Here is a 27,951-nt window from a genome sequence, read left to right on the forward strand (position 1 = left end):
CTCCATCACGCCTGATTTCTCTGGATTGCCACAACCCCACCATTAATGAAGTAAGTGACGACTTGTAGGTGAGGAAAGTGCAGAGGTGTATGTGTGTGGAAGGGGGGGGCACTCAGTTTTCCCAGGCTATTCCTCTGCACATATGCCATTCAGAACAGGAGGAAAGCTGGTTGTCACTACATTATGTAATGTGACTCTGCTTTCCTGATGTCCTGCATGGCACAAGTGCAGAGGCATGAGAAGATATGGGGGTAGGTGGGAGTTGTGTTACTCTGACTATTCTCATGTCTCTCCACATGTGCCATGCAGGACAGCAGAAAAGCTGGGTGCTATTACATCATGTAATGTGACTCAGATTTCCTGCTATCCTGCAAGGCATAAATGCAGATAATAAGAACATGGAAAGGCGGGGGGGAGGGGGTAACTCAGCTTTCCCAGAGACTCCTGTCTCTGCACATGTGTCATGCAGGATAGCGAGTAATGTCAGTGTCTCCCAGCTGTCCTGCATGACACAGAGGATGGGGGGAGGGGGACACTAACTTTCTCACACTTTTCTCATGTCTCTGCGCATGTGCCATGCTGGACAGCAGGAAAGTTGGGTGGTATTACATCATGTAATGTCCCGGATTATTGTCAATATATACTGCCTGTCCCAAAAAAAAGTCACCACCAAAAAAAAGCCTTTAGCTTTGATTACGGCACGCTTTCGCTGTGGCATTGTTTCGATAAGCTTCTGCAATGTCACAAGATTTATTTCCATCCAGTGTTGCATTAATTTTTCACCAAGATCTTGCATTGATAATGGTAGAGTCTGACTGCTGTGCAAAGCCTTCTCCAGCACATCCCAAAGATTCTCAATGGGGTTAAGGTCTGGACTCTGTGGGGGCCAATCCATGTGTGAAAATGATGTCTCATGCTCCGTGAACTACTATTTCACAATTTGAGCCCGAGGAATCCTGGCATTGTCATCTTGGAATATGCCCGTGCCATCAGGGAAGAAATAATCCATTGATGGAATAACCTGGTCATTCAGTATGTTCAGGTAGTCAGCTGACCTCATTCTTGGAGCACATACTTTTGCTGAACCTAGACCTGACCAACTGCAGCAACCCCAGATCATAGCACTGCCTCCAGAGGCTTCTACAGTGGGCACTAGGCATGATGGGTGCATCACTTCATCTGCCTCTCTTCTTACCCTGATGCGCCCATCACTCTGGAACAGGGTAAATCTGGACTCATCAGACCACATGACCTTCTTCCATTGCTCCAGAGTCCAATCTTTATGCTGCCTAGCAAATTGAAGCCTTTTTTTCTGGTTTCCCTCACTGATTAGTGGTGTTCTTACGGCTACACAGCTGTTCAGTCCCAATCCCTTGAGTTCCCTTCGCATTGTGCGTGTGGAAATGCTCTTACTTTCACTATTAAACATAGCCCTGAGTTCTACTGTTGTTTTTCTTCAATTTGATTTCACCAAACGTTTAAGTGATCGCTGTTTACGATCATTCAGGATTTTTTTCCCGCCACATTTCTTCCTCGAATACGATGAGTCCCTGCTATCCTTCCAGTTTTTAATAATGCGTTGGACAGTTCTTAACCCAATTTTAGTACTTTCTGCAATCTCCTTAGATGTTTTCTCTTCTTGATGCATGCCAATGATTTGACCCTTCTCAAACAGACTAACATCTTTTCCACAACCACGAGATGTCTTTCGACATGGTTGTTTAAGAAATGAGAAGCAACTCATTGCACCAGTTGGGGTTAAATAACTTGTTGCCAACTGAAAGATAATCGCCCATGCAGTAATTATTCAATAGGAGGCTCATAACTATTTGCTTAGTTAAATCCAGGTGGGGACTTTTTGGACAGGCAGCGTATACTGAACACCGCCAGAACCTACCAGATCCCATTCACTATAATGGGTCTGTTGGGTTCCGGCATGAGTACTGCCATTTTGTACAACAGAATACTGCTGCATGAGGTGGGGCAGGGGAGAATTTAGGAGGGTTGTGAGAGGATCCAGGGCGCATAGTGGGAGGGACTAGGAACAGGCATGGGAGCCCATTTTAAATTCTTGCTATGGGGCTCAATGATTTATATGTACGCCCCTGTCAGTTATGTCTGATATATAAAACAAATGGCCTGAGTTAATTGATGTACTGTATATGCACCCAGTCTTAATACATTACCGCCAAATGTTCAGACTGCCCCACCAGAGTACCAGAGGCTCTGATGCTATAAAGGGCCCAGGGGAAAAAAAACATTTGGAGCTGACTTTGGAGATAGTCACTTGCCACTAGCATCTATATCTTTTGATTCAAAACTGGCTCTTTGAGAACTGGAGGTCATGTAGGGAAGGTGATACAATAAAAAAGATTCCCATGAAATCAATGGTTGCCAATCACACCTCCAACCTCCTGTATAGGTTCCCAAAAATGTGAGTCCCAGCACCAAACTCCTAGGCCTCTTTCACATGTTTGTGATGACAACTGTGAAGATGTCCATGAAGGATCTGTGTTTGGTCCGTTTGCCCGTATTTTGCTCTCCATGTGTCATCTGTTTTCCACGGACATTGCTCAGCTGAAAATTAGTTTCCCGAGCATCTCCTACCATTCGTCCATGAAAACCACAGACCAAACACAGATGGCACCTGTTTTGTGTCCATGGTTTTCATAATGTGTGTGAGGAATCCATAATCCGTAACAAAACAGGACAAGCATTAGTGGTGTCACCACAGACCCACAGGCCATGGGAAATCACTGATGTGTGAATATATACGCACACATTCAGGGTTTTTGAAGCAGGTTTTGAAGCCAAAATCAGGTGTGGATCATAACAGGACAGAAAATACCTTGCCTTTTTATCAGAATCCACTACTGGTTTTGGTTTCAAAAACTGCATCAAAAAACCTAAACGCGTGACTACACCATTAGGCTAGTTTCAGACTAGTGCTATACTGTTCGGGCAGGCTGTTCTGGTAGAGGAACAGTCTGTCTGTGTCCAGCACAGCCAGAAACTGCCACAGCACCGCCAAGCCCCATTTTCGGCAATAGTGCCTAGTTTTGCAGACAAATACCACTGCAAGCAGTGGTTTTTGTCTGGCCGATTCCTGACATTAATGCTGGAAAAAGGCTGGATCCCATTATAGCAAATGGGCTACAGTGGAAAACTGTAGTATCCGGCTATGCTGAATTTGATGAACTCTGGCAGGCTCTTACTCTACCGGAACAGTTTAGTGCTAGTCTGAAACTAGCCTTAGCATCTGCTGGGGAAGTGGTGTTGTAGTTCATCTCACCCTCTTGCTTACTGCTCAGAAAGAACTGGTGGCCCAGCAATTTTTATTTTATTTTTGTGTGTTCTTCAATATGCTCTGGACTTGTTTGATGCTACAGGGCAGTACTTTTATTCTTATAGACTTCTTAAAGCGGCAGTTAAGCCATTTTTTTCAGTATGCTGTGCTGTCCTAAACCTGTACCTTAATACCCTGGCCGAAGCAAAGTGGCTTGTTGGCGCCCCCTCTGGTACCCAGCACACATTCCCCAGTGCGCCCATTACAACTACAGTTATGTTCAAAATAATACCAGTGTGTTTAAAAAAAGTGAATAAAGCTCAAAATCCTTCTAATAGCTTTTATTTCCATACATACAAATGCATTGGGAACACTACACATTCTATTCCAAATCAAAACATGAAGAAAAATATATCAAATTTGTGTTGTTCCTCTAAAACAATTGAAGAAAAGTGAATATTAGACTATTCAAAAAAAAAAAAAGGGTTTGTATTCTTCTTTACAAACTCAAAAATTCACTATATAAACTGAAAAATGGTTGAAGATTTTGCTTTCCTTTGAATCACTTAACTAATATTTAGTTGTATAACCGCTGTTTCTGAGAACTGCTGTACATCTGTGTTGCATGGAGTCAACCAACTTCTGGCCCCTGTGAACAGATATTCCAGCCCAGGATGATGGGACTACATTCCACAGTTCTTCTCTATTTCTTGGTTTTGCCTCAAACTTCATTTTTGATGTCATGCCACAAGTTTTCTATTGGATCAAGATCCGGGGAATGGGCTGACCACTCCATAACGTCAGTCTTGTTGGTCTGGAACCAGTTCTTCTCTATCATTTCTACCAAAAATAGTGACTGATCAGGTTAGTGATGTCTGACTGCTATTATTTTGAACACAACTGTATATTCCTGGCATTATAAGCAGATCATTAAAGAAATGACTGAACACATTCCAGCAATGGTGCAGAAGGGCAACAGAACAGGAAAAGAGGCTTCCTAAAAGTTTCCTGTCACTTTCCCTCAATAAAAAAAAGTCGTCACAATGGCAGGAAAGAATGTGAACACGCTATATCCCGTTTTCTTCCCCCTCTAGATGTGTAGTAGTCCTGTTCCTGTATGACAGAGCAGAGAAGTCAATCCACCTCTGACAATCTGCAGACAAGACATTACTGGTAAGTACTGGGAAGGAGCCTGAAAATACCATAATACAATAATGGAAATGGAAGTAGCGTAGAAACTGGGGATCTACTGTATATTATTAAACAGCACATACTAATACAATGCAAGGAACTGGTAGTGACCATGTGAAACTGGGAGCTAATGTGGTCAGTGACATGAAGAATACAATATCTCAGATTACAATTGAATCAGAGTACGGTCTTGAATATTGTACATTCCCAGAAAAATTGAAGACATATACTTGGAGCATCTCTAATTATTATATTATATAAGTGCTCTATGAGCAACTCCTTAATATATTGTTATTATTGTTATTATTAATATTAGCATTATTATTCGTCCTAGAGTCAAGTGTAATAATAATAATAATTATAAGCCCATGGTAAATGAAATGCCTAGCTGCTGCCATTCAGCACGATCACTGGAATACAGGCACAGTTCATAGAAGCCTCTTTCTTCTGAATAGACTCCACAATTGGTGTTAAAGTAAAGCTTACAGGTTCTGCTACAGCTTCTATAGAGAAGAATGCAAGCTGTCTGCAAGAACCCATTCACAGGACCCAGGCTGCCAAAAACAGCGCACCTACAGGTGCAGGATTAGTATTAAAACAGGACTATTTCAATGATAACATCATTTATTGCAAAGATCTATCTATCTATCTCACAAATGAGACAACAAAGTTTATGCAGATTTACATACTAATGGCATTTTCTGCAGTTTTGGAGTTTGTGTTCTGGAGTATGGTAGGGCAAAGTCATCACTCCAGAATCTTTTTTTTTTATTTTGGAGAAAGTTGAGAGGAAGAGCAGGGCTTGGTATTTATTCGTGAGTGCTGTATTTTCACCATGCTTACTTAAAGGGGTTGTGTCACTTCAGTAAATGGCATTTATCATGTAGGGAAAGTCAATACAAGGCACTTAGTAATGTATTGTGATTCTCCATATTGCTTCCTTTGCTGGCTAGATTAATTTTTCCATCACATTATGCCTCATTCACACGTCAGTGTTTTGGTCAGTGATTTCCATCAGTGATTGTGAACCAAAACCAGGTGCGCCTCTAAACACAGAACAGGTGCAGATCTTTCCCTTATACCTTATGTCTGTGGAGGCTCCAGTCCGGGTTTTGGCTCACAATCACTGATGGAAATCACTGACCAAAACACTGACGTGTGAATGAGGCTATTTACTGCTCGTTTCCATGGTTGTGACCACCCTGCAATCCAGCAGTGGTGGCCGTGCTTGCATACTATAAAAAAAAAAAAAAAAGCACCATCCTATGTACGCTCCCATGGTCCTAGTCACCATAGAGGCGAACATGAACACCACTAATGGATTGCAGGGTGGTCGTAACCATGGAAATGAGCCATGTATAACTTGATGGAAAAATTAATCCAGCAAGCAAAGGAGGCAATATGGACAATCACAATACATTAGTAAGTGCCTTTTATTAACTTTCTCTACATGATAAATGCCACTTCCTGAAGTGACAAAATCCCTTTAAGTCCTTAGTGTATGGGGTATAATATTCTCTAAAGTAAAAAGTGGGTAAATGATGTCTTCTCCACACAGGTAATTCACTATGGGTTGGACAGTTCTGATGCTTCTGGGAGTATTAGTAGAATTTTCGGTGTCAGCAGAACCACTCGCCCCCTGTCCTGAAGGATGTACCTGCCTTCCTGTTGAGCGCCACATCACATGCAATGATTCCAACCTCACATCTGTACCGCCTGAAATAGACAACGGCACTATAGAGCTTCATATGGATCACAACAACTTAACATTTCTTCAACAGAGCTTTCACCAGGACTTGCCAGAGTTGAGATCCCTCTACTTGAGAAATTGTAACATCAAAACTGTCAAGTCGGATGCATTCCAAAAAGTAACCGGCGTACAGCATCTGTTTTTGGACAGCAATGAGATACAGGAATTTGAGAACGGCACATTTGACAATCTCAGCAATTTACTATATCTTTATCTGCAGGAGAATAAAATCCGCTATCTGCAGCCAGGTACTGTAGAAATAGAATTTAATAAAATACACAATATACTTAAAATATATATATATATTTCTTTATAACAAGCTTCATAAGGCGACAGGATTTACCGTATTTTTCGCCCTATAAGACGCAGGTTTTTGAGGAGGAAAATAAGAAAAAAAATATTTTGAACCAATAGGTGTGCTTTTGGTGGGTTTTGAACTAATTGTGATCTGTGGATGGCGCACTGTTATGGGGGATCTGTGGGTGACGCACTGTTATGGGGGATCTGTGGGTGACGCACTGTTATGGGGGATCTGTGGATGGCGAACTGTTATGGGGGATCTGTGGGTGACGCACTGTTATGGGGGATCTGTGGGTGACACTTATGGGGGATCTGTGGGTGGCTCTTATTGGGGTCTCTGGGTGGCACTGTTATGGGGATCTGTGTATGACAGTTATGGGGGGGATCTGTGGATGACACATATATAGCATCTTATGCTATGTGTCATCCACAGATCCCCTCCATAACAGTGTCCCTGTAGTGAATGACCCTCAATACAGGGGGTGGGGGTCGCATCTGCTTTTATAATGACAGCGGGGCCCGTGCAGTGACTGTATTCTACTACACGGGCCCCGCTCACTGTATAATCGTATCTGTAATAGTTAATTATGTATATACCGGTAATCGCATAATCAGCGCTACTTACAACTACAAGCGCTCGGTAGGTAGCAGAGAGGAGGGAGGACGCAGTCACTACGTCATGCGCCTATGCCGCCTGCTTCATTCATAAAGTGGGCGGCGCAGGCGCGTGACGTAGTGAGTGACGCGCCGCCCGCCCATCCTCCCGGCCTGCCTCCTCCCTCCTCTCTGCTACCTACCGAGCGCTTGTAGTTGTAAGTACCGCTGATTATGCGATTACCGGTATATACATAATTAACTATTACAGATACGATTATACAGTGAGCGGGGCCCGTGTAGTAGAATACAGTCACTGCACGGGCCCCGCTGTCATTATAAAAGCAGATGCCGGCCCCCAGCCCCTCCTCCCTCACAGCTGATACACCCGCCGCACGGCATTGCGGCGGGTGTATCATTGAAAATACGGCTAAATCAGCAGCATTTGCCCCATAAGACGCACTGCTATTTTTCCCCCACTTTGGGGGGGGGGGGGGAGTGCGTCTTATAGGGCGAAAAATACGGTAGATGGGGCAGTGGTTCCATATTTGTGGTGCGCACACACTTGATATTTGCAGTAACTACCTTCAAAGGGAATAATGTCACTATACAGTATAAACATTGTACAAATATATAAAGCACACAACACACTATGAGAATGTCCCATTAATGGGGTTTTCCCCAAAAAATTTTAATGATGAACTCTGCTCGGGATAGGTCATCAGTATCTGCGCATGGGGGTCAAACACTTGCAACCCCCAGTCATTAGCTATTTGAGAAGGCACCTGCGCTCGCAGTAGCGTCAGTCACGCGGCATAGGCGCAGCTCAGCCCCATTGAAGTGAATGGGGCTGAGCTGAAATGCCAAATACAGCACAGTAAACAATGTACGGCGCTGTGCTGAGTGAGCAAAGAGAAGGCTGCGCCTCTGTTGTGAGCTCCGACGCCAGCTGATGGGCGGGGTTCCCAGGTGTCGGACCCTGACCGATCAGATACTGATGACCTATCCAGAGGAAAACCCCTTTAATGGCGCAATGGGGAGCACTGAACTGGCAGTTAGAAAAATAATTATGGTCGTTTCTCCTTATGTTATCTCAACATTTCACTATGATTTTTTATTTTTTATTTTATTTAAAAATCCAAACTATAAAATGTCAAAATTTGATATATTAATTTGATAATAAGGTGTCAGAGTGGCATTGTTCTGATATAGACCACAATATCCTATTCTTTCCTTTACACGGTCAGAGTTACATGAGGCCTGAATTTTGGCTACCTACAACCTCGATATATTACAGAACTGATCCCTATGAAAAAATATAATTAAAATACAACAAAACGAAAACCCTGGATATAAAAGTAAGATATTTTCACCAAATATACATGCTCAGTTGCATAGATGCCAATGCCATAGATAAGTAATCACCCACACAATGATTTCAGATATACATATACAGGGATTTGCAGTTGGGACTCTGGTGCTGTTATCTGCACCCACTCCGTTTTACTTACAGTATGCTAAGTCAGTTGGGTCCAGCAGATTGAGGGCAAGCGGGATCACCCTTTTCTCTCTCTCAGGTGTCCCTATAATACCCCTGCCTAAAGGCAGAGCACCTCCGACCCCCCCAATAGGGGCGAACCCACCTCTTGGTGGATAAGCCCTGTAGGAATCCTGTGGTGACCCTGTACTTGCAGTTTACAAGTGTCCCAATGCATTTCCCCAACAACAACAAAAAGGAGAGTTCTTTGTGTAAGTGCTGCTTACCTGTAGATATCGTGTGCTTTCATCCTCATCGGCCCCGGTCGTAGTCACAACCTCTGCGATTGTTAAGCCACTAGGGATGACCCAGAAGCTCACAAAGGTGTAGTGGTCCACATATTTTGACCATATAGTGTCTCTAATTGTTTAAAGAGGTATTGTGGTTTTAATGATTATTAGGGATGAGCGAATCGAACTTCGGATGAAACATCCAAAGTCGATTCGCATAAAACTTTGTTCCAACACTGTACGGAGCAGGAGCTCCGTACAGTATTAGAATGTATTGGCTCAGATGAGCCGAAGTTATTGCTTCGCTAAGTCTCGCGAGACTTCCGGTAATAACTTCATAAATTACTACTGTAAAAAACCATGGTACCTTGGAACCGAACCCGAAATTGGGAAATGTTTTTTTACAGTACAAATTAATTTATGAAATTATTTCTAGAGATGAGCGAATCAAAGTTGACGAAGTGGAATTCGACCCGAATTTCAGGAAAAATTTGATTCGCATCGAATCCGAATTTCCTCACGCTTCGTGGTAACGAATCACATTTTTCCTAAAATGGCTGCTGCACGTATTAGGACATAGAGCAAGAAACTCTGGGAACGAGGGATCACCGACAATGCCATGCATGCAGCCAATCAGCAGCCAGCCCTGTGATACCACAGCCCTATAAATATCCTCAGCCATCTTGGATTCAGACATTTTCGAGTGTACTTAGTGCAGGGAGAGACGTCAGCAGGCGCTAGGGACAGTGGTAGAAAAGACTTTAAAACATTTTTTTTGCTGTATAGAAGTTCAGGGAAAGTATAGGGAGGAATCATTCCACAGTATTGAAGCAGAACAGGGTTCAGTAGGGGAGTTTACAGCCTGGGTAATAGGAACAATCCTATTACACCTTGCTGCACTGACTGGGGATCCAAATTGCCATTATACAGCTCTGTAATTCCAGCAAACCGTTCTTATTCGGGTGCAAGTGTTGTTTGATACAGCCATTAACGGGGTTTATTACAAGGAAATATTTCCACGTCTTATTTGCCCTTGTGCGGTGCAGTTAAATGTTCTAAAGCATTTTTTGGCTTGTATTAATGGGAAAAAAGGGCTTATTAGCCGTTGTGTGGTGAAGTGAGAAAATGACTTTTTGGCGTGTATTAGTGGCACAAAAAGATATATTATTTGCCGTTCAGCGGTGCAGTTATATGTTCTAAAGCCCTTTTTGGTGTGTATTAGTGGCACACAAAAAAGTATTTGCCGTTGTGTGGTGAAGTGACAAAATTACAGCCCATTTTGGCATGTATCAGTGGCAAAAAAAAAATATATATATATATTTGCCATTCAGCAGTGCAGTTAGGTTCTAAAGCCCATTTTGGCGTGTATGATTGGCACAAAAATATATATTATTTGCTGTTCAGTGGTGCAGTTATATGTTCTAAAGCCTTTTGTGGCGTGTATTAGTGGAAAAAAAGGGCTTATTAGCCGTTGTGTGGTGAAGTGAGAAAATGACAGACTTTTTTGGGGTGTTTTAATTTCCTTTTTATTTATCTATTTGATCTAACAGTCTGTCAGACAGAGAAGTGGCATGCCCTGCACAGGGGAGTGGCAGAGGCCTAAATGTTTCTGGCGCAGGCACAGTTCGCAGCAGGAGTCGCAGCAAGAGGCCTGAGCTCCCAGTGTCATCTAGCGGTCGTGTCTTGACCAGCAACAGAGCAGTTTTTTAATGGTTGACTCGGTCATCCACTTCGTCCCAAGTTACATCAGACACACCCGGCCAAGAGTCTGTGGGTTCATCAGACACAACCCTTAGTTGGCATGGCCCGGGAGCAGGCCCTGTGCCTTCACCTGTCCTCAACCTGCCTCTGTCCTTTTCTGTTCCCTCAGCCAGACAAGTATTATATACTGTGGGTTCAGCTCCACTATACAGCGAGGACAAGCTACTAGAGGACAGTCAGCAGCTACTGGCCACCCAAGATGTGGAGGAGACATCCGCCACTTCCTCCGGTAGGCTGGCAAGGATTTATAGGATTTATGAGGAGAGTGGCGTGGGAGCTGGTGTTGCGAGCAGTCAGGCTCCTGACCCAGAGACAGTTGAGGAGGACATCAGTGACGTGCAGACAGTACTTGATGATGATGTAGCTGATCACACTTGGGAGCCGGGTGAATTAGGGGCTTCATCGTCATAGGGAGAAGAGGGTGGCAGCTTGCCCGTAAGGCAGCGGGGAGCCAGCAAGTCACTAGCGTGGCCGTGAGTCAGCAGGGTGGGAGGTTGGGAGCCAAACGTGCCCGGGGTAGACCACCCACTTCGCAGGAGCCTACCTGCCCGGAAAGTAGTGGTGCAGGGGTTCACGGAAGCAGCAGCGGTAGCAGTCTAAGTGCTGTGTGTTGGGGGTAAAATCACCAGTGTGGCAGTTTTTTGTTAAGCTGCCGGAGGAGGTGAACATGGCCATTTGTAGAATCTGTGGGCAGAAGGTGAAGCGTAGCCAAGGTGCCAATGTTGGCACCACTGCCCTGCATCAATATATGCAGCGTCACCATAAATTGGCCTGGGAGAACCGTGGCTCCGATGTAGTGGTCCAGCCTGCCGTAGCAACTGCTTCATCACCCAGTTGCACACACCCGATTTTAGGCAGTCAAGGCTCCACCACCTCAGCCGTAGGGAGCTGTCTGTCCTTCCCATCATCTTCTGGTCCTAATGCTCCTGCTCCTTCTCCTACTCTTCTTCAGTCAGTCTATCACCGAAGCGATTGCCAAGAGACAACAGCATGCATGCACTCATCCAACGGCGCAGAAGCTGAATGTGCTCCTTGCCAAGTTGCCGGTGCTGCAGTTCCTCCCTTTCCAAGTGGTGGACTCTGCACCTTTCAGAGAACTGATGGCTTGTGCTGAGCCGAGGTGGAGAGTCCCAAGCCATAATTTCTTTGCCAAAAAGGCAGTACCAGCCCTGCACACGTATGTAGGACAGAAGGTGGGGCAGTCCTTGAGCCTGTCAGTGTCTGCCAAAGTGCACGGCAGCGCCGACGTGTGGAGCTGTAACTACGATCAGGGACAATACATGTCCTTTACGGCCTACTGGGTGAATGTGGTTTCTGCACAGCCACACCAGCAACTTGGCCAGTTGACGCCACTTCTGCCTCCACGTTCTCATGCCGTTGGTCCTGTGACAATGTCCGCCTCTGCCTCCTCATCCTCCATTATGTCCTCAGCCTCCACTGCAGGGACAATTCACAGTGCCTCTCCAGCATACCACATGTGCAGGGCATGGCGGTGTCACGCTGTTCTGCACCTTGTTTGCCTGGGCGAACGGAGTGACACAGGGGAAGAACTGCTCCGTGTCCTTCATCAAGAAATCGAATCCTGGCTTTCTCTGCGACAACTCAAAACTGGAACCATGTTGACCGACAACAGGAAGAACATTGTGTTGGCACTGCGTAAAGGAGGGTCAAGCCATGCGCCTTGCATGGCACACATGTTCAATCTGGTTGTCAAGCGGTTCCTGAAGTCTTCCACCCAACTGCAAGACATTCTAAAAAATGGCCAGGAAACTTTGCATGCACTTCAGCCACTCGTACACCGCAAAGCACACCCTCCTTGAGCTGCAGAGGCAGAACGGCATCCCCCAACATAGGCTGATATGTGACATTTCCACCCGTTGGAATTTCACCCTCCATATGTTGGACCGACTACGAACAGAGAAAGGCCATGAACGATTTCTTGATGATCCAATCGGACATGGGTACTCCCCTGTGTACCTTCGATGTCAGCCAGTGGCAGCTCATGCTTGACACCTGCCGTTTGCTCAGGCCCTTTGAGTAGGAGCAAGAGGGAGATGAGGAAGACGAGGCAGAGGACCCAGACACACCATGGCAGTATGCAGTGGAGATGGAGGCAAGGAGTCCCTCCGAGTCACTTGCACAAATGGCCCGATGCATGCTCACTTGCTTGCGTTCTGACAGCCGAATTGTCAGCATTCAGCAGAGGGATGACTTCTGGCTCTCCACCTTGTTGGTCCCTCGCACTGGTCCAAAATGGAGGCCTTTTTTACACCCGCTGATAGGGAGTATAAACTGAACTACTATAGAGACATCTTACAGTTGTGTTCAAAATAATACCAGTGTGTTTAAAAAAAGTGAATAAAGCTCAAAATCCTTCTAATAGCTTTTATTTCCATACAGACAAATGCATTGGGAACACTACATATTCTATTCCAAATCAAAACATGAAGAAAAATATATCAAAATTTGTGTTGTTCCCATAATTTTTTTTTAAGAAAAGTGAATATTAGACTGTTCAAAAAAATAGCAGTGTTTGTATTCTTCTTTACAAACTGAAACATTCACTATATAAACGGAAAAATGTTTGAAGATTTTGCTTTCATTTGAATCACTTAACTAATATTTAGTTGTATAACCACTGTATCTGAGAACTGCTGTACATCTGTGTTGCATGGAGTCAACCAACTTCTGGCACCTGTGAACAGGTGTTCCAGCCTGGGATGATTGGACTACATTCCACAGTTCTTCTCTATTTCTTGGTTTTGCCTCAAACTGCATTTTTGATGTCACCCCACAAGTTTTCTATTGGATTAAGATCCGGGGATTGGGCTGGCCACTCCATAACGTCAATCTTGTTGGTCTGGAACCAAGATGTTGCACGTTTTCTGGTGTGTTTGGGGTCGTTGTCTTGTTGGAACACCCATTTCAAGGGCATTTCCTCTTCAGCATAAGGCAGCATGACCTCTTCAAGTATTCTGATGTATTTAAACTGATCCATGATCCTTGGTATGCAATAAATAGGCCCAACACCTTAGTATGAGAAACATCCCCATATCATGATGCTTGCGCCACCATGCTTCACTGTCTTCACAGTGTACTGTGGCTTGAATTCAGTGTTTGGGGTTCATCTGACAAACTGTCTCCGGCCACTAGACCCAAAAAGAACAATCTTACTTTCATCAGTCCACAAAATGTCTCTTTAGGCCAGTCAATGTGCTCTTTGGCAAATTGTAACCTCTTCAGCACATGTCTTTTTTTTCAAAAGTGGGACTTTGCGGGGGCTTCTTGCAGATAGCTTGGCTTCACATAGGCGTCTTCTAAGGCCTCTTTCACACGGGCGTTGCGGGAAAATGTGCGGGTGCGTTGCGGGAACACCCGCGATTTTTCCGCGCGAGTGCAAAACATTGCAATGCGTTTTGCACTCGCGTGAGAAAAATCACGCATGTTTGGTACCCAAACCCGAACTTCTTCACAGAAGTTCGGGCTTGGGTTAGGTGTTGTGTAGATGTTATTATTTTCCCTTTATAACATGGTTATAAGGGGAAATAATAGCATTCTGAATACAGAATGCTTAGTAGGTGATCAATTAACTCACCTTCTCCTCTTGTTCGCGTAGTTCCTGGTCTCTTCTTTACTTCTTTAATGATGAGCTGTGGGCTAAAGGACCTTTGGTGACGTCAGATCACATGCTCCAATCACATGGTCCATCACCGTGGTGATGGACCATGTGATTGGAGCATGTGATCTGATGTCACCACAGGTCCTAGCCGATAGTTCATCTTTTAGGAAGTAAAGAAGAGACCGGGAACTACGCGAACAAGAGGAGAAGGTGAGTTAATTTTTATTTATTGTTTTAACCCTCAATTGATCACCTACTAAGCATTCTGTATTCAGAATGCTATTATTTTCCCTTATAACCATGTTATAAGGGAAAATAATACAGTGAATAGACTGTCACCTAGCAAACATGCATGAAAATTGCACCGCATCCGCACTTGCTTGCGGATGCTTGCGATTTTCACGCAACCCCATTCACTTCTATGGGGCCTGCGTTGCGTGAAAAACGCAGAATATAGAGCATGCTGCGATTTTCACGCAACGCACAAGTGATGCGTGAAAATCACCGCTCATGTGCACAGCCCCATAGAAATGAATGGGTCAGTATTCAGTGCGGGTGCAATGCGTTCACCTCCCGCATCGCATCCGCGCGGAATACTCGCTCGTGTGAAAGAGGCCTAATCGTAACAGTACGCACAGGTAACTTTAGACCTTCTTTTATCTTCTTGAGCTGATTGTTGGCTGAGTCCTTGCCATTTTGGCTATTCTTCTATCCATTCGAATGGTAGTTTTTCGCTTTCTTCCACGTCTTTCAGGTTTTGGTTGCCATTTTAAAGCACTGGCGATCATTTTAGCTGAGCAGCCTATCATTTTCTGCACTTCTTTATATGTTTTCCCCTCTCCAATCAACTTTTTAATCAAGTTATGCTGTTCTTCAGAACAATGTCTGGAACGACCCATTTTCCTCCGAATTTCAGAGAGAAATGCACTGTAACCAGCATGTACAACATTTGGCTGCCTTCCTTCCTTAAATAAGGGCAATAATTGCCACCTGTTTTTCAAAGAATGAATTACCTCACTAATTGAACTCCTCACTGCTATTATTTTGAACATGCCCCTTTCAATAAGTGATTTAATTACAGAGAATCAGCAGCATGCATGTCATGACTGTTAGGTCTGTTGGGTTTCTATTACTCTACTACACCTGCTAGTAAAGTATTTGCCATGTAGAAATATAATTTCTACCAAAAACTGTGATTGATCAGGTTAGTGATGTCTGACTGCTATTATTTTAAACATAACTGTATGTAGTCAGTTGGCTGCTGCCTATCTGCCCCATCATCCATCCTCTCGCAGGTCTTCCCGGGGGGGCCCTCTGCACTAATGTTCCTCTGCCATGGCTGCTGTGGCAGGGTGGGGGGGTAGGAGCAGTTTCAGCTCCATCAGCGGCAACTTGAGTCTAGAGTCACTGATGAGCAGCTTTCTTAACCAAATCTGAAGGAACTACTCACCAGCAGCAGGAGAAGCTAGACCTAAAGCAGGACCTGAACCAGCAGGTCGTAGCATACTTGGACAGCACCCTGCCACACCACATTGAAGATCCGCTGGACTATTGGGCAGCCAAACTGAATTTGTGGCCGCACCTGGCAGAGTTTACCCTGGAAAAGCTGTCCTGCCTGGCCAGTAGTGTGGCATCAGAGCGGGTGTTTAGTGTGGCGGGGGCCATAGTTACCCCAAGAAGAACTCGCCTGTCCACCCTAAATGTGGAGAGACTGACTTTGTCAAGATGAATCAGGCGTGGATCAGCCAGGATTTCCACCCACCAATGCCTGATGCATCAGACTACATCATCCATGGTGTCACACCAACACTTTGACAAAAGAGACTGGTTTCTTCTGGCTACCTGCCTCAGCTACTATTCTGATGCTGCCACCCACCTGATGCCACACATCTGATGCCAAGTGCTCCTTTTACCCACCATCTTCAGTTGGTACTTGTATTGCCACCCACCTCCCCATTCTGTCACCAGGTCACTCTGTGGTCTCCTGATGCTGCTGCCACCTCCACACTATGTCACCTTGCCATCCTGTGGACTCCTAATGCTGCTGCTACTGCTACCTTAACACTATGTCACCTTGCCACTTTGTGGCCTCCTGATCCTGCTGCTGCCGCCACCTCCACACTCTGTGGCCTCCTGATGCTGCCACCTCCACACTGTCATTGTGCCACTCTGTGGCCTCCTGATGCTGTTGTCACCTCCACACTCTGTCATTGTGGCACTCTGTGGTCTCCTCCTGATGATGCTGCTGCTGCCACCACCTCCACACTGTCATTGTGACACCCTGTGGCCGCCTCCTGATGCAGCTGCCGCCACCTCCACACTCTGTCATTGTGTCACTCTGTGGCCTCCTGATCCTGCTGCCACCTACACACTGTCATTGTGCCACTCTGTGGCCTCCTGATGATGATGCCGCCACCTCCACACTGTCATTGTGCCACCCTGTGACCTCCTCCTGCTGCCGCCGCCACCTCCACAGTCTGTCATTGTGCCACTCTGTGGCCTCCTGATGATGCTGCCGCCACCTCCACACTCTGTTGTTGTGCCACTCTGTGGCCTCCTGATCCTGCTGCCACCTACACACTGTCATTGTGCCACCCTGTGGCCTCCTGATGATGATGCTGCCACCTTCACACTGTCATTGTGCCACCCTGTGGCCTCCTCCTGATGCTGCCGCCACCTCCACACTCTGTCATTGTGACACCCTGTGGCCTCCTCCTGATGCTGCTGCCGCCACATCCGCACTGTCATTGTGCCACCCTGTGGTCTCCTCCTGATGCTGCCGCCACCTCCACAGTCTGTCATTGTGCCACTCTGTGGTCTCATGATGCTGCTGCCGCCACCTACACAGTCATTGTGCCACCCTGTGGCCTCCTCCTGATGATGCATCTGCCGCCACCTCCACAGTCTGTCGTTGTGCCTTTCTGTGGCCTCCTGATGATGCTGCCACCACCTCCACAATGACAGCATTGTGCCACTCTGTGGCCTTATGATGCTGCTGCCACCTCCACACTGTCATTGTGCCACCTTGAGGCCTCCTCCTGATGATGATGCTGCCACCTCCACACTGTCATTGTGCCACCCTGTGGCCTCCTCCTGATGCTTTTGCCACCTACACACTCTGTCATTGTGCCACTCTGTGGCCTCCTGAAGCTGCTGCCATCTATACACTGTCATTGTGCCACTCTGAGGCCTCCTGATGCTGCTGCCACCTCCACACTGTCATTGTGCCACTTTGTGGCCTCCTCCTGATGCTGCTGCTGCCACCACCTTTACACTCTGTCATTGTGCCACTCTGTGGCCTCCTGATGCTGCTGCCACCTCCACACTGTCATTGGGCCACTCTGTGGTCTCCTTATGCTGTTTCCATCTCACCTCTATGACATAGGGCAACTCTCCCCACTTCATGACTGGGCCACTATTTTGCCTTTCGGCCTGGCTGACCATCATTTATTTGACCCTTCTTCTGTTCTGTCAGAAGGAAGGATAAATGAGATGCACATCGTCTATGTAACAGCTGTAAGGCCTGCATGACATGGTCCCTATTTTGCATCAGAATTGGCTTATGATTTGGTAGCCAAAAGCAGGTGTGGGTACAAAACACAGAAGACATGCAAATATTCCATTAACGTGTCATCTCTGTTTTGGATCCACTCGTTTTTTTTTGCCTTTAGCAATACTGATGGATTACTGCCCAAATGCTGACAGGATCCATTTTTTGGAGGTTATTGTTCTGACGGATCAGAGGAAGGGCAAAAAATTCTGTGACGTCAACACAAACCTACTGCTGACACCCACTCCACTCTGTCGGGGGGGGGGGCTTTACTTGTATAAGCCTTTAATAGAACAAGTTCTGTAGACATCGATGTGGAATCAGCTGACGACTGTGTAAAAGGAGTGCGCTTCTTCTTGACGCTAATATCGACCTGTAAGGCTGAGTTCACACTTGAGTTATCTCGTCAGTTTTGGCCCCATAACTGCCAAAATAAGTGAAGTGTGCAGTGATTCTAAGAGCGACGACTGTCATCAACATGTCATACTGACTCACAGTATAGTTTCACTACCACAGCAGAATGCCAATGCGTGTTACTGTAAGGCAAAGTGTTCTAATCCACTATAAAGTCTCTCTACAGCCAGGAAATATCGTTTTTTTTTACGCGATTCACCACAAATAAATTCGTATCAAACCAAATTTCTTCGAAAAATTCGGCGAACCGGCCGAATCAAATTTTTTAGAAATTAGCTCATCTCTAGTTATTACCCGAAGTCTCGCGAGATTTCGCAAAGCAATAATTTAGGCTCATCGAAGCCAATACACTCTAATACTGTATGGAGCTCCTGCTCCGTACGGTATTGGAACTAAGTTTTATGCGAATCGACTTCGGATGTTTCGCTCATCCCTAATGATTCGCTCATCCCTAATGATTACATTTATTTAGTTTAGATAGTAGGATGTTGAACTATTTTCTAATATACATCTATTTGAAATGTTGCTTGTAGACCTTTATTATATCCTACAATAGCTTCTCCCTTTAAAAAAAAATGGTATGGCCCACTTTAGTCCTGTAAAATGCATATAGGAGAGCTGGATAGGACTAAAAATTGCATCAGTCATGTGACCCTCACAAGTATCATGTGACCTGGCTTTCTGTTAACTTCCCAGGTATCTAACAGGTCACTATTAGTTTATTGAGGAGCAGAACATGAACAATATATACAGTATTAATACCTGCAGCAGTATCTCATCATGTCTGTCCGTGTCTGTGTAGAAAGAGATCTGTGTGCTGTGTTTTTTACAGTAAACTTTATTAACACCCATGTAAATACAAACAGTGATGCTGTTACTGTAATAACCACAGTATAACATGAATGTGTGCCGTGTGCTGACCCAGCTCTTGTGCATCATGTAAAACAACTGCTAACTGAATGTCAGGGATTATACTGTATAATGTGAAACTTGATGCCATGTTTCAGTTAGGCTATGGATACATGACACAGGACTGATACATGGGCTGTACCATTCTACTGCATATAGGGGGTCAACCACCTAATATAAGAAAGGTATGTATGCAGAATTTTAAATACATGTATATTAGAAAATTATATGATTTCCTATTATATAATAAAAGAAATAAAAAAATAAAAAATGGAATATCCCTTAAATTTTTTCAGTCTACGACAATGATTCCAATATGCAGTTTTTTCTTCCAGGTATATTTTCACCACTGAAAAATCTTATTGCACTCTACTTGAGGAACAACCTTCTCACTGAAATATCTGATGGGTCCTTGAAAGGTCTAACACAGCTACGGTGGCTTGACTTAGGGATTAATATGATCACTAAGCTATCAAAGGAAGCTTTTGCTGACTCGAAACTGCGAAAACTGAATTTGCAAAACAACCTCCTTACCAGTGTCCCTTCCCTTAAAAATAGAATCAATCTTCAGACGCTGCACCTGAGTGGAAACAGAATCGTAAAACTCTCCTCTGCATCATTTAGTAGAAACTTTAGGACTGTCCGTGAACTGTATCTCGATAATATGGAGCTTAAAGATGTGTCAAGCTCAGCCTTTCGTAGGCTACGCAGGCTTGATGTGCTTGACTTACGGAACAATAGCTTGACATCACTCTCTGTGTCTCAACTGAAGAGCTCCACCATAATCTACCTTAGTGGCAACCCTTGGGAATGTGACTGCTCCATTACTGAACTCTACATTCGATTACTGATGAGTAAGAAAAATAAGCCTGAGCAGGAGGTGCTGTGCAAGAGCCCCAAAGGTCTGGAGGGGAGAAGCCTGACTACAATTAATGTAAGTATATTAGTGCATGTAGGGTCAGCATTTAAGATAGTTGGGTCAGGGTTTTCAATGGATTGAAAGATCATTGCCAAAAACCTTAACTCTTTCAGAACCAGCCCAAATTTCATTTTATTATTTTACTTTTTCCTTCCCACTTTCTAAGAACCATAACTTTTTTACTTTTCCATTCACATGATTATCTAAGGGCTTATTATTTCAAGAAAATTTTTATTTTAATGGCATCATTTAGTTTTGCATATTGTATAATGAAAAATAGGGAGAAGTTTCTTTATGTGGTGAAATTGAAAACAAACTCAATTACACCATGTATTTTTGGGTTTTGTTCTCACAGCGTTCACTTTGTGCTCAAAATAACCTGACAACCTTATTCTGTGGGTTAGTATGATTTCAACTATATCAAATGTATTACTTTTATTATGGTTTACTACAAACCGGATTCCAAAAAAGTTGGGACACTAAACAAATTGTGAATAAAAACTGAATGCAATGATGTGGAGATGGCAAATGTCAATATTTTATTTGTAATAGAAGGTAGATGACAGATCAAATGTTTAATCCGAGTAAATGTATAATTTTAAAGGAAAAATACGTTGATTCCAATTTTCACGGTGTCAACAAATCCCCAAAAAGTTGGGACAAGTAGCAATAAGAGGCTGGAAAAAGTAAATTTGAGCATAACGAAGAGCTGGAAGACCAATTAACACTAATTAGGTCAATTGGCAACATGATTGCGTATAAAAAGAGCTTCTGAGAGTGGCAGTGTCTCTCAGAAGCCAAGATGGGTAGAGGATCACCAATTCCCACAATGTTGCGCAGAAAGATAGTGGAGCAATATCAGAAAGGTGTTACCCAGCGAAAAATTGCAAAGACTTTGCATCTATCATCATCAACTGTGCATAACATCATCCAAAGATTCAGAGAATCTGGAACAATCTCTGTGCGTAAGGGTCAAGGCCGTAAAACCATACTGGATGCCCGTGATCTCCGGGCCCTTAAACGACACTGCACCACAAACAGGAATGCTACTGTAAAGGAAATCACAGAATGGGCTCAGGAATACTTCCAGAAACCATTGTCAGTGAACACAATCCACCGTGCCATCCGCCGTTGCCAGCTGAAACTCTACAGTGCAAAGAAGAAGCCATTTCTAAGCATGATCCACAAGCTCAGGCGTTTTCACTGGGCCAGGGATCATTTAAAATGGAGTGTGGCAAAATGGAAGACTGTTCTGTGGTCAGACGAGTCACGATTCGAAGTTCTTTTTGGAAATCTGGGACGCCATGTCATCCGGACCAAAGAGGACAAGGACAACCCAAGTTGTTATCAACGCTCAGTTCAGAAGCCTGCATCTCTGATGGTATGGGGTTGCATGAGTGCGTGTGGCATGGGCAGCATGCATGTCTGGAAAGGCACCATCAATGCAGAAAAATATATTCAGGTTCTAGAACAACATATGCTCCCATCCAGACGTCATCTCTTTCAGGGAAGACCCTGCATTTTTCAACAAGATAATGCCAGACCACATTCTGCATCAATCACAACATCATGGCTGTGTAGGAGAAGGATCCGGGTACTGAAATGGCCAGTCGGCAGTCCAGATCTTTCACCTATAGAGAACATTTGGCGCATCATAAAGAGGAAGGTGCAACAAAGAAGGCCCAAGACGATTGAACAGTTAGAGGCCTGTATTAGACAAGAATAGGAGAGCATTCCTATTTCTAAACTTGAGAAACTGGTCTCCTCGGTTCCCAGACGTCTGTTGAGTGTTGTAAGAAGAAGGGGAGATGCCACACAGTGGTGAAAATGGCCTTGTCCCAACTTTTTGGGGATTTGTTGACACCATGAAATTCTGATTCAACATATTTTTCCCTTAAAATGGTACATTTTCTCAGTTTAAACTTTTGTTCCGTGATTTATATTCTATTCTGAATAAAATATTAGAAGTTGGCACCTCCACATCATTGCATTCAGTTTTTATTCACGATTTGTATAGTGTCCCAACTTTTTTGGAATCCGGTTTGTACTTAAAAGAAAGCTTTGAATTTTTTCATACTTCCATTTGTAGTACTATGTGAGGGAATGGGTGTTTTTTGCAGGGCAAACTCTAGTTTATATTGGTACTAGGCTTGGGCTGTCTAACCTCTCAGATGCCGCAGTCACTATTTAGATGGCCCTAACCTAAGTCATTGCAGCTAGGTATCAGATGTATGACACAGCCGCCACCCACCAAGCAGGTGCAGCTTGCGAGCCCATTCCATACTTACATGCAAATTACATATTTAAAGGGAACCTGTCACCAGTTGTATGGTGTCCTAACTAAGGGCAATATAAATAAGTGACTGATTCTCTTAGCAAAATGCTGGGTCACATTCTTTAATTGACCCAGTCAATCTGCCAACATCTTGTATTGAAAAGCTCCAGCTCATAATGATGAGTCCTGAATATTCATGAGCTCCTGACTCTTCCCGCCTACCTGCTGCTGATTGACAGTTATTTTCCATATGAATCAGCAGCAGGTGGGCAGGAGAGTGGCTATAGCTCTGAATAAAACGCTGGACTCAATGACATCACGCTGGACTCAAATCAGCTCATTAGCAATCGGCATGTGGCATCTTTGTGTGTATATTATGAGGTAACCATCTGTCACACCAGTAAGTGAATACATCTAAGGTACTTTTTAGTAGTTAATGATTGTATATAATTAGTTAGATTATAATCAAATATCCACATGACAGGTTCCCTTTAAGTAATTTTGCATTAGAGATCTAGAAAATATTTGAGCTGTAGACCTTGAAAGCTAAGATAAGACTAATTACATGGCGTTTGAAGTAGAACTTTAGTACTGATTCATGACATACTCCACAGTATTAAAGAAGAGATGGACTCTCAAGAGCAACAGGGTTATTTGGGTCATCCTCCAGGATCTCTGAGAAAAAGTTTATTACAGTTGATATTTTTAATATCAGTATGGTTTCAGCAAGCTAATATACACTCATTGACAAAAAAAGATAATGCACCAAGAAGGAGTTGTTGTAATTGAAACTTTCTATATGTGAATGTAATGATTATATATGTAAGTTATTACAATATTAAAGTGAAAGGATAAGCTTATTTGGGAAAACTGTAGAATTGAAAGGAGGCTCTAGTATCCTGTTGAGTCACCTCTGGCCTGTGTGGCCTATTTACCCACAGACGTTGCAGCTGGATCTGTAGATCCTGCACAAGTTGCTGAAGCTGGTATCCCAACTGGTCCCGCTTGCTCCTGCTTGACTAATAATAAATCTGGAAGCCCTGCCAGAAGAGGCAAACCATGTGGCCACAGGATGTCCTGCACAAGCCGCTAAGCTGTTAAGTGTCCCTTTTTCTAACACTACTAGGGATGACCGACTGTCATATTTGATGACTAGCAGATAATCACATCAGCAGTTGGGGCAGTGTGTCGCTCCACAGCAAAGGCAGGATTGAAGTGCTCACCACAAGGACTCCACACTCAAAACCGACCATTGTCTGATTGCATACAGATAACAAAACAATAACAAACATAGGTGCACTCTGCAGTCTCACTAATTCTCAAACTGATTTTAAAATTGAGAGATTAGTCAACATGTCCTACGGTGTAGAACATGTCTTAAGCCCGGACACCACGACAAGGTTTCTCAAGTAGCCCGGGACCCTACACTCTCCTACCTGAGCCATATGGGCAATACCAGGAGCCAGTGGGCAAATTACAGGAGCATAGGGCCGACTCGCAAACAACTCACCAGTTACCTCCAGCATGTGGCCATGCTTGCAATGGGAGGAGGGAGGAGTCTGTGAGTCCCACTCAAGACTTGCTGATATAGCCCAGGCTTCACAGGTGCACCTAAATGTGACCTGTAGATGGAGAACATCTTATATTGTTATATTAATTATCACATCCGCACTTGTTACCTTGTGTAGGATGTCTATTGTGGTACTTGTGGTTCGCCGCGGGCATCCTCCATTGTATGCATTTTGCTGGGGATTGCCATTAGCAACGGGCCACAAGTGCAGGATTTGCTCCCCTATATATATGCACAACTGCATGTGGGTTTGAGCAGCTCCTGCTGATGCCAACCTGTCTTCTTAGTTTGTATATATAGATTCCTGGAGGTGTATAAACTCCTATTTAAATGTGCCTGTTTTCCATCTACAGGTCACATTTAGGTGCACCTGTGAAGCCTGGGCTATATCAGCAAGTCTTGAGTGGGACTCACAGACTCCTCCCTCCTCCCATTGCAAGCATGGCCACATGCTGGAGGTAACTGGTGAGTTGTTTGCGAGTCGGCCCTATGCTCCTGTAATTTGCCCACTGGCTCCTGGTATCGCCCATATGGCTCAGGTAGGAGAGTGTAGGGTCCCGGGCTACTTGAGAAACCTTGTCGTGGTGTCCGGGCTTAAGACATGTTCTACACCGTAGGACATGTTGACTAATCTCTCAATTTTAAAATCAGTTTGAGAATTAGTGAGACTGCAGAGTGCACCTATGTTTGTTATTGTTTTGTTATATTGTTATATTAATTATCACATCCGCACTTGTTACCTTGTGTAGGATGTCTATTGTGGTACTTGTGGTTCGCCGCGGGCATCCTCCATTGTATGCATTTTGCTGGGGATTGCCATTAGCAACGGGCCACAAGTGCAGGATTTGCTCCCCTATATATATGCACAACTGCATGTGGGTTTGAGCAGCTCCTGCTGATTGCATACAGAACCTGGATTTGTTGCTAAAGACGAGTTTCAGGCCGTAGTAGGGATGATACAGTTCTAGGCTGTAGTGGTTTCATGTTCATAGCACACTTCAAATTAAGGCGACAGTGGCTTACTGTCAATGGCAGGAAAGATGATGGGTACCATGATACCGAATTTTCTTCTGCTAGGCATTTGGAAATGGTCTAGGCAGAGATAGAGGTGTGTAATGAAGGTGCCATCTGTGCCTGGATGGTGGACAATGAAACTGTGGGAGCGGCTCATCCTTGTCAGCAGATCAAGTGGTCTTCTCTAATGGTGGTCTGTCTGTGCCATCTAAAGCCTGCTCACTGCATGTGCATTCTCTCACATAACCATTGCTCCCAACACCAAGCAGCTAGGTCAGAACGGCCTAGATGATGGTCAATTTTTTCGAAACAACCATTCTAAAATGTCTTAAAATGCGTCGTAGAGCCATGTCTAGCAGTCGATGATCTCTCACCAAGAGATACAGTACCCAAAAGTAGCCTCTGAGTACCTTTTTATAGGACAACGGGGGATGCACTTTAATATTCTCTTGTAGACAGTTGTGTCTTGTCAGAGCACAACTGTAATCATTTACAACTACCTGAGATATAACTGCGTACCAAGTTTTACAGCAAACCAACATTTCTATCTGGGTCCCTTATTTTTTTGTCAGTGAGTGTACTTTACCATAATGCAGAGACGAGATTGGATAAATTGATTATCCATGAGTATGCAGTTACCGAATATGATGGCAACATTAAGAGATTCATAGGACAGTGCTATTTAGGAGCCTAGTAAGTCCTTTATGTAGTCTACATACTCAGTTGTCAAATTTACCCCTTAAAGGTATTCCAGTTGTTAAAAGTTATCAGATTGGTTGGGTTCCTAGAGTTAACACCCACATCAATAACAAGAACTGGTACCCTGTACCCCTTGAATCCCCCTAAAATGAATGGCATGGCAGGTCAAGCATGCAGACTACTGCTCCACTCATCTGTACAAGAGTTCCAGAGACTGCAGAATACAGCATTCGGCAATTTCTGGAACTCCCATTATGATGAATGGAACGTCAGTTTGCATGCCTGAACTGCCACTCCGCTCATTTCAGGGGGCTTCATGGTGTAAAGAGTACCTGTTCTTCTGATTGGTAGAGGTTCCAGGGTAGGATCCCCACTGATCTACTAGTCATCCCCTATCCTGTGGATACAGGATAACTTTCAACAACTGGAATACCCTTTTAAAAATGTGAAGATTTTATTCATTTTGTGATTCACCCATTCCAAAAGTCATAATGTTTTTTTTTTGTTTGTTTTTTCACTAAGACATGGCTTATTTTTTGTGTGAAATATAAATATCTATTTTAAATAGATATTTAAATAGATCCTACATTTTGTGCTAATGCCTTTCATAAAATATCTTTTTGGGATCAGAGCCTTAGCTAATAAATTGTTCCCAATCCCATTTAAAAGCGATAGTTATGAGATAAAAGTATTGCTGACTAAAGGCATCTTCACACACAAATTTGGTCTGGAGTTTTTGCTTCTATATTGCATGATTTTTTTTTGCCTAAATTTCAGTGGCATTTTTTTCAAAACAAGTGCTTGTATAGCGTTTTTTATTTCTTTTATTAGTTATTTCGCTATAGAGGAGATAGAAAAATGGCAGAAAAAAATAAAAAACTTCAACATGTCATGTTTAAAAATTAAAAGCCAAAGATGAACAAAAAAAACACAAAAAAGGCAAAAAATATCTGCAACCTGCATTTCATACTGACGAAACTGTGCCGTTTCAGCCAACATCTAACACTGACATTTGCAAGAAAAACACCACTAAAAATATGTTGAAAACCCCCACAACATACCTGTGTGTGTTTTCAGTCCAAAGCATCCGTTAGGTGGAGCTCACTGCACAGATGTATATATCTTCTAATTGGCTCCAGCTGGAATTACAGTATGCAGTACAAAATAAGTAGGTGGCAAATCTCTTTTTTGATCACCAGTGTTTTCATGGTAAAACATTTTCAAAAATGTATCTATCAACATTAAAACTTACTTTATTTATATATTTCTCTTCTTTTACAGATACTAGACCTCAATTGCAAATCATTTGTTGATGAGACTACAACCTTTTTCCCAGCAAGCCAAACATATCAGTTGATAAATTCAGCTTCATCAGTGGTGACTACCACTAAAGAAGTTACTACATACAAAACAAGCACACCAACATCTACTACGTGGATTAACATACTAGAGGAGGATCCATGCCTTGCTGATGATATATCTAACGTCTCGGTGAAAGCAACAGGGGAGGATTCCCTTGAGGTTTCATGGTCTTGCTCAAGAGCTTACACATACTTCCAAATAAACTATGGTACTGGTGAGGACAAGGATACACTGTACATCTCAGGAGCGCAAACAAACATCCAACTTTTTCACCTGTTTCCTGGTACAACATACTCTGTTTGCGTTGTCCCACAAAACAGGGATGGTATGACATGTGAGAACCCAAAACCAAAGCAGTGTGCAAGTGGTCAAACGAGTGGACTACCGGAGACAGCATATCATGCCCATTCTCCACCCAAGGCCACCACCTCCCCATTTGTGATTATTGGATCAACTGTGGCTGGTGTGGTGATTTTAGCAGCAGTTCTCATAACTGCCTATGCCATGCGTCCAACTAACTTTAATTTCCAGCGTTATCACAATGAAGATGATATGGATGGCTACAAGCAAGAGGAAACAGATCCCTATAAGTGGGATAGTGCCTATGAAAATGTAGATGAAGCTAGGCATGTATACGTTACTACTTCCAGCTTATGTGTAATGGACAATGATAAGCTTGACTTTAGCTTGGCTGAGCCTATATCTTCTGTTCCAAACTATGCTTCTCTTTGATTTCTGCGGGTGTGCTATGTTAATGTGCATCGATCCAGATATAAATATACTTTTACTAAAAGGACATTATTAGAGTCGCCCTGCATGGGAGCTTCAGATGGCATCCAACCGGAAACTAAAATTGTGACAACCACCCACCGAGCAGAATTAGTTTTTTTGCTGTGTCAAGTACTGTATTGTCTTTGGACACCTAATGCTTTGTCTCTTATTAATTAAAAAATAAATCAGTTTGCTGAGCA

The 27,951-nt window shown here is 43.8% G+C and overlaps 1 protein-coding gene across 2 annotated transcripts; it reads left to right on the plus strand.

Moving 5' to 3' along the window:
* LOC120978818 (chondroadherin-like) lies at positions 1-27,951 on the plus strand. 2 transcript variants are annotated; one of them, XM_040407183.1, is made up of 4 exons: positions 1-50; positions 6,036-6,475; positions 19,477-20,075; positions 26,900-27,951. In XM_040407183.1, exons 2-4 carry the CDS (start codon positions 6,046-6,048, stop codon positions 27,710-27,712), a joined length of 1,842 nt encoding a protein of 613 aa, XP_040263117.1. In that variant the 5' UTR covers positions 1-50; positions 6,036-6,045; the 3' UTR covers positions 27,713-27,951. The 2 variants fall into 2 exon arrangements, with proteins under 2 accessions (XP_040263117.1, XP_040263116.1); XM_040407182.1 differs by lacking the exon at positions 1-50 and adding an exon at positions 4,353-4,459.

The sequence above is a fragment of the Bufo bufo genome, chromosome 9 (assembly GCF_905171765.1).
Source record: "Bufo bufo chromosome 9, aBufBuf1.1, whole genome shotgun sequence".
NCBI lineage: Eukaryota > Metazoa > Chordata > Amphibia > Anura > Bufonidae > Bufo > Bufo bufo.

Bases quoted from the DNA above. Each gene is read 5' to 3' on its own strand.
- LOC120978818 (XM_040407183.1), top strand. From the start codon at position 6,046: ATGGGTTGGACAGTTCTGATGCTTCTGGGAGTATTAGTAGAATTTTCG. The intron at 6,476-19,476 runs GTACTGTAGAAA...TTTTTCTTCCAG, and splicing joins AATCCGCTATCTGCAGCCAG to GTATATTTTCACCACTGAAA. The intron at 20,076-26,899 runs GTAAGTATATTA...CTTCTTTTACAG, and splicing joins GAAGCCTGACTACAATTAAT to ATACTAGACCTCAATTGCAA.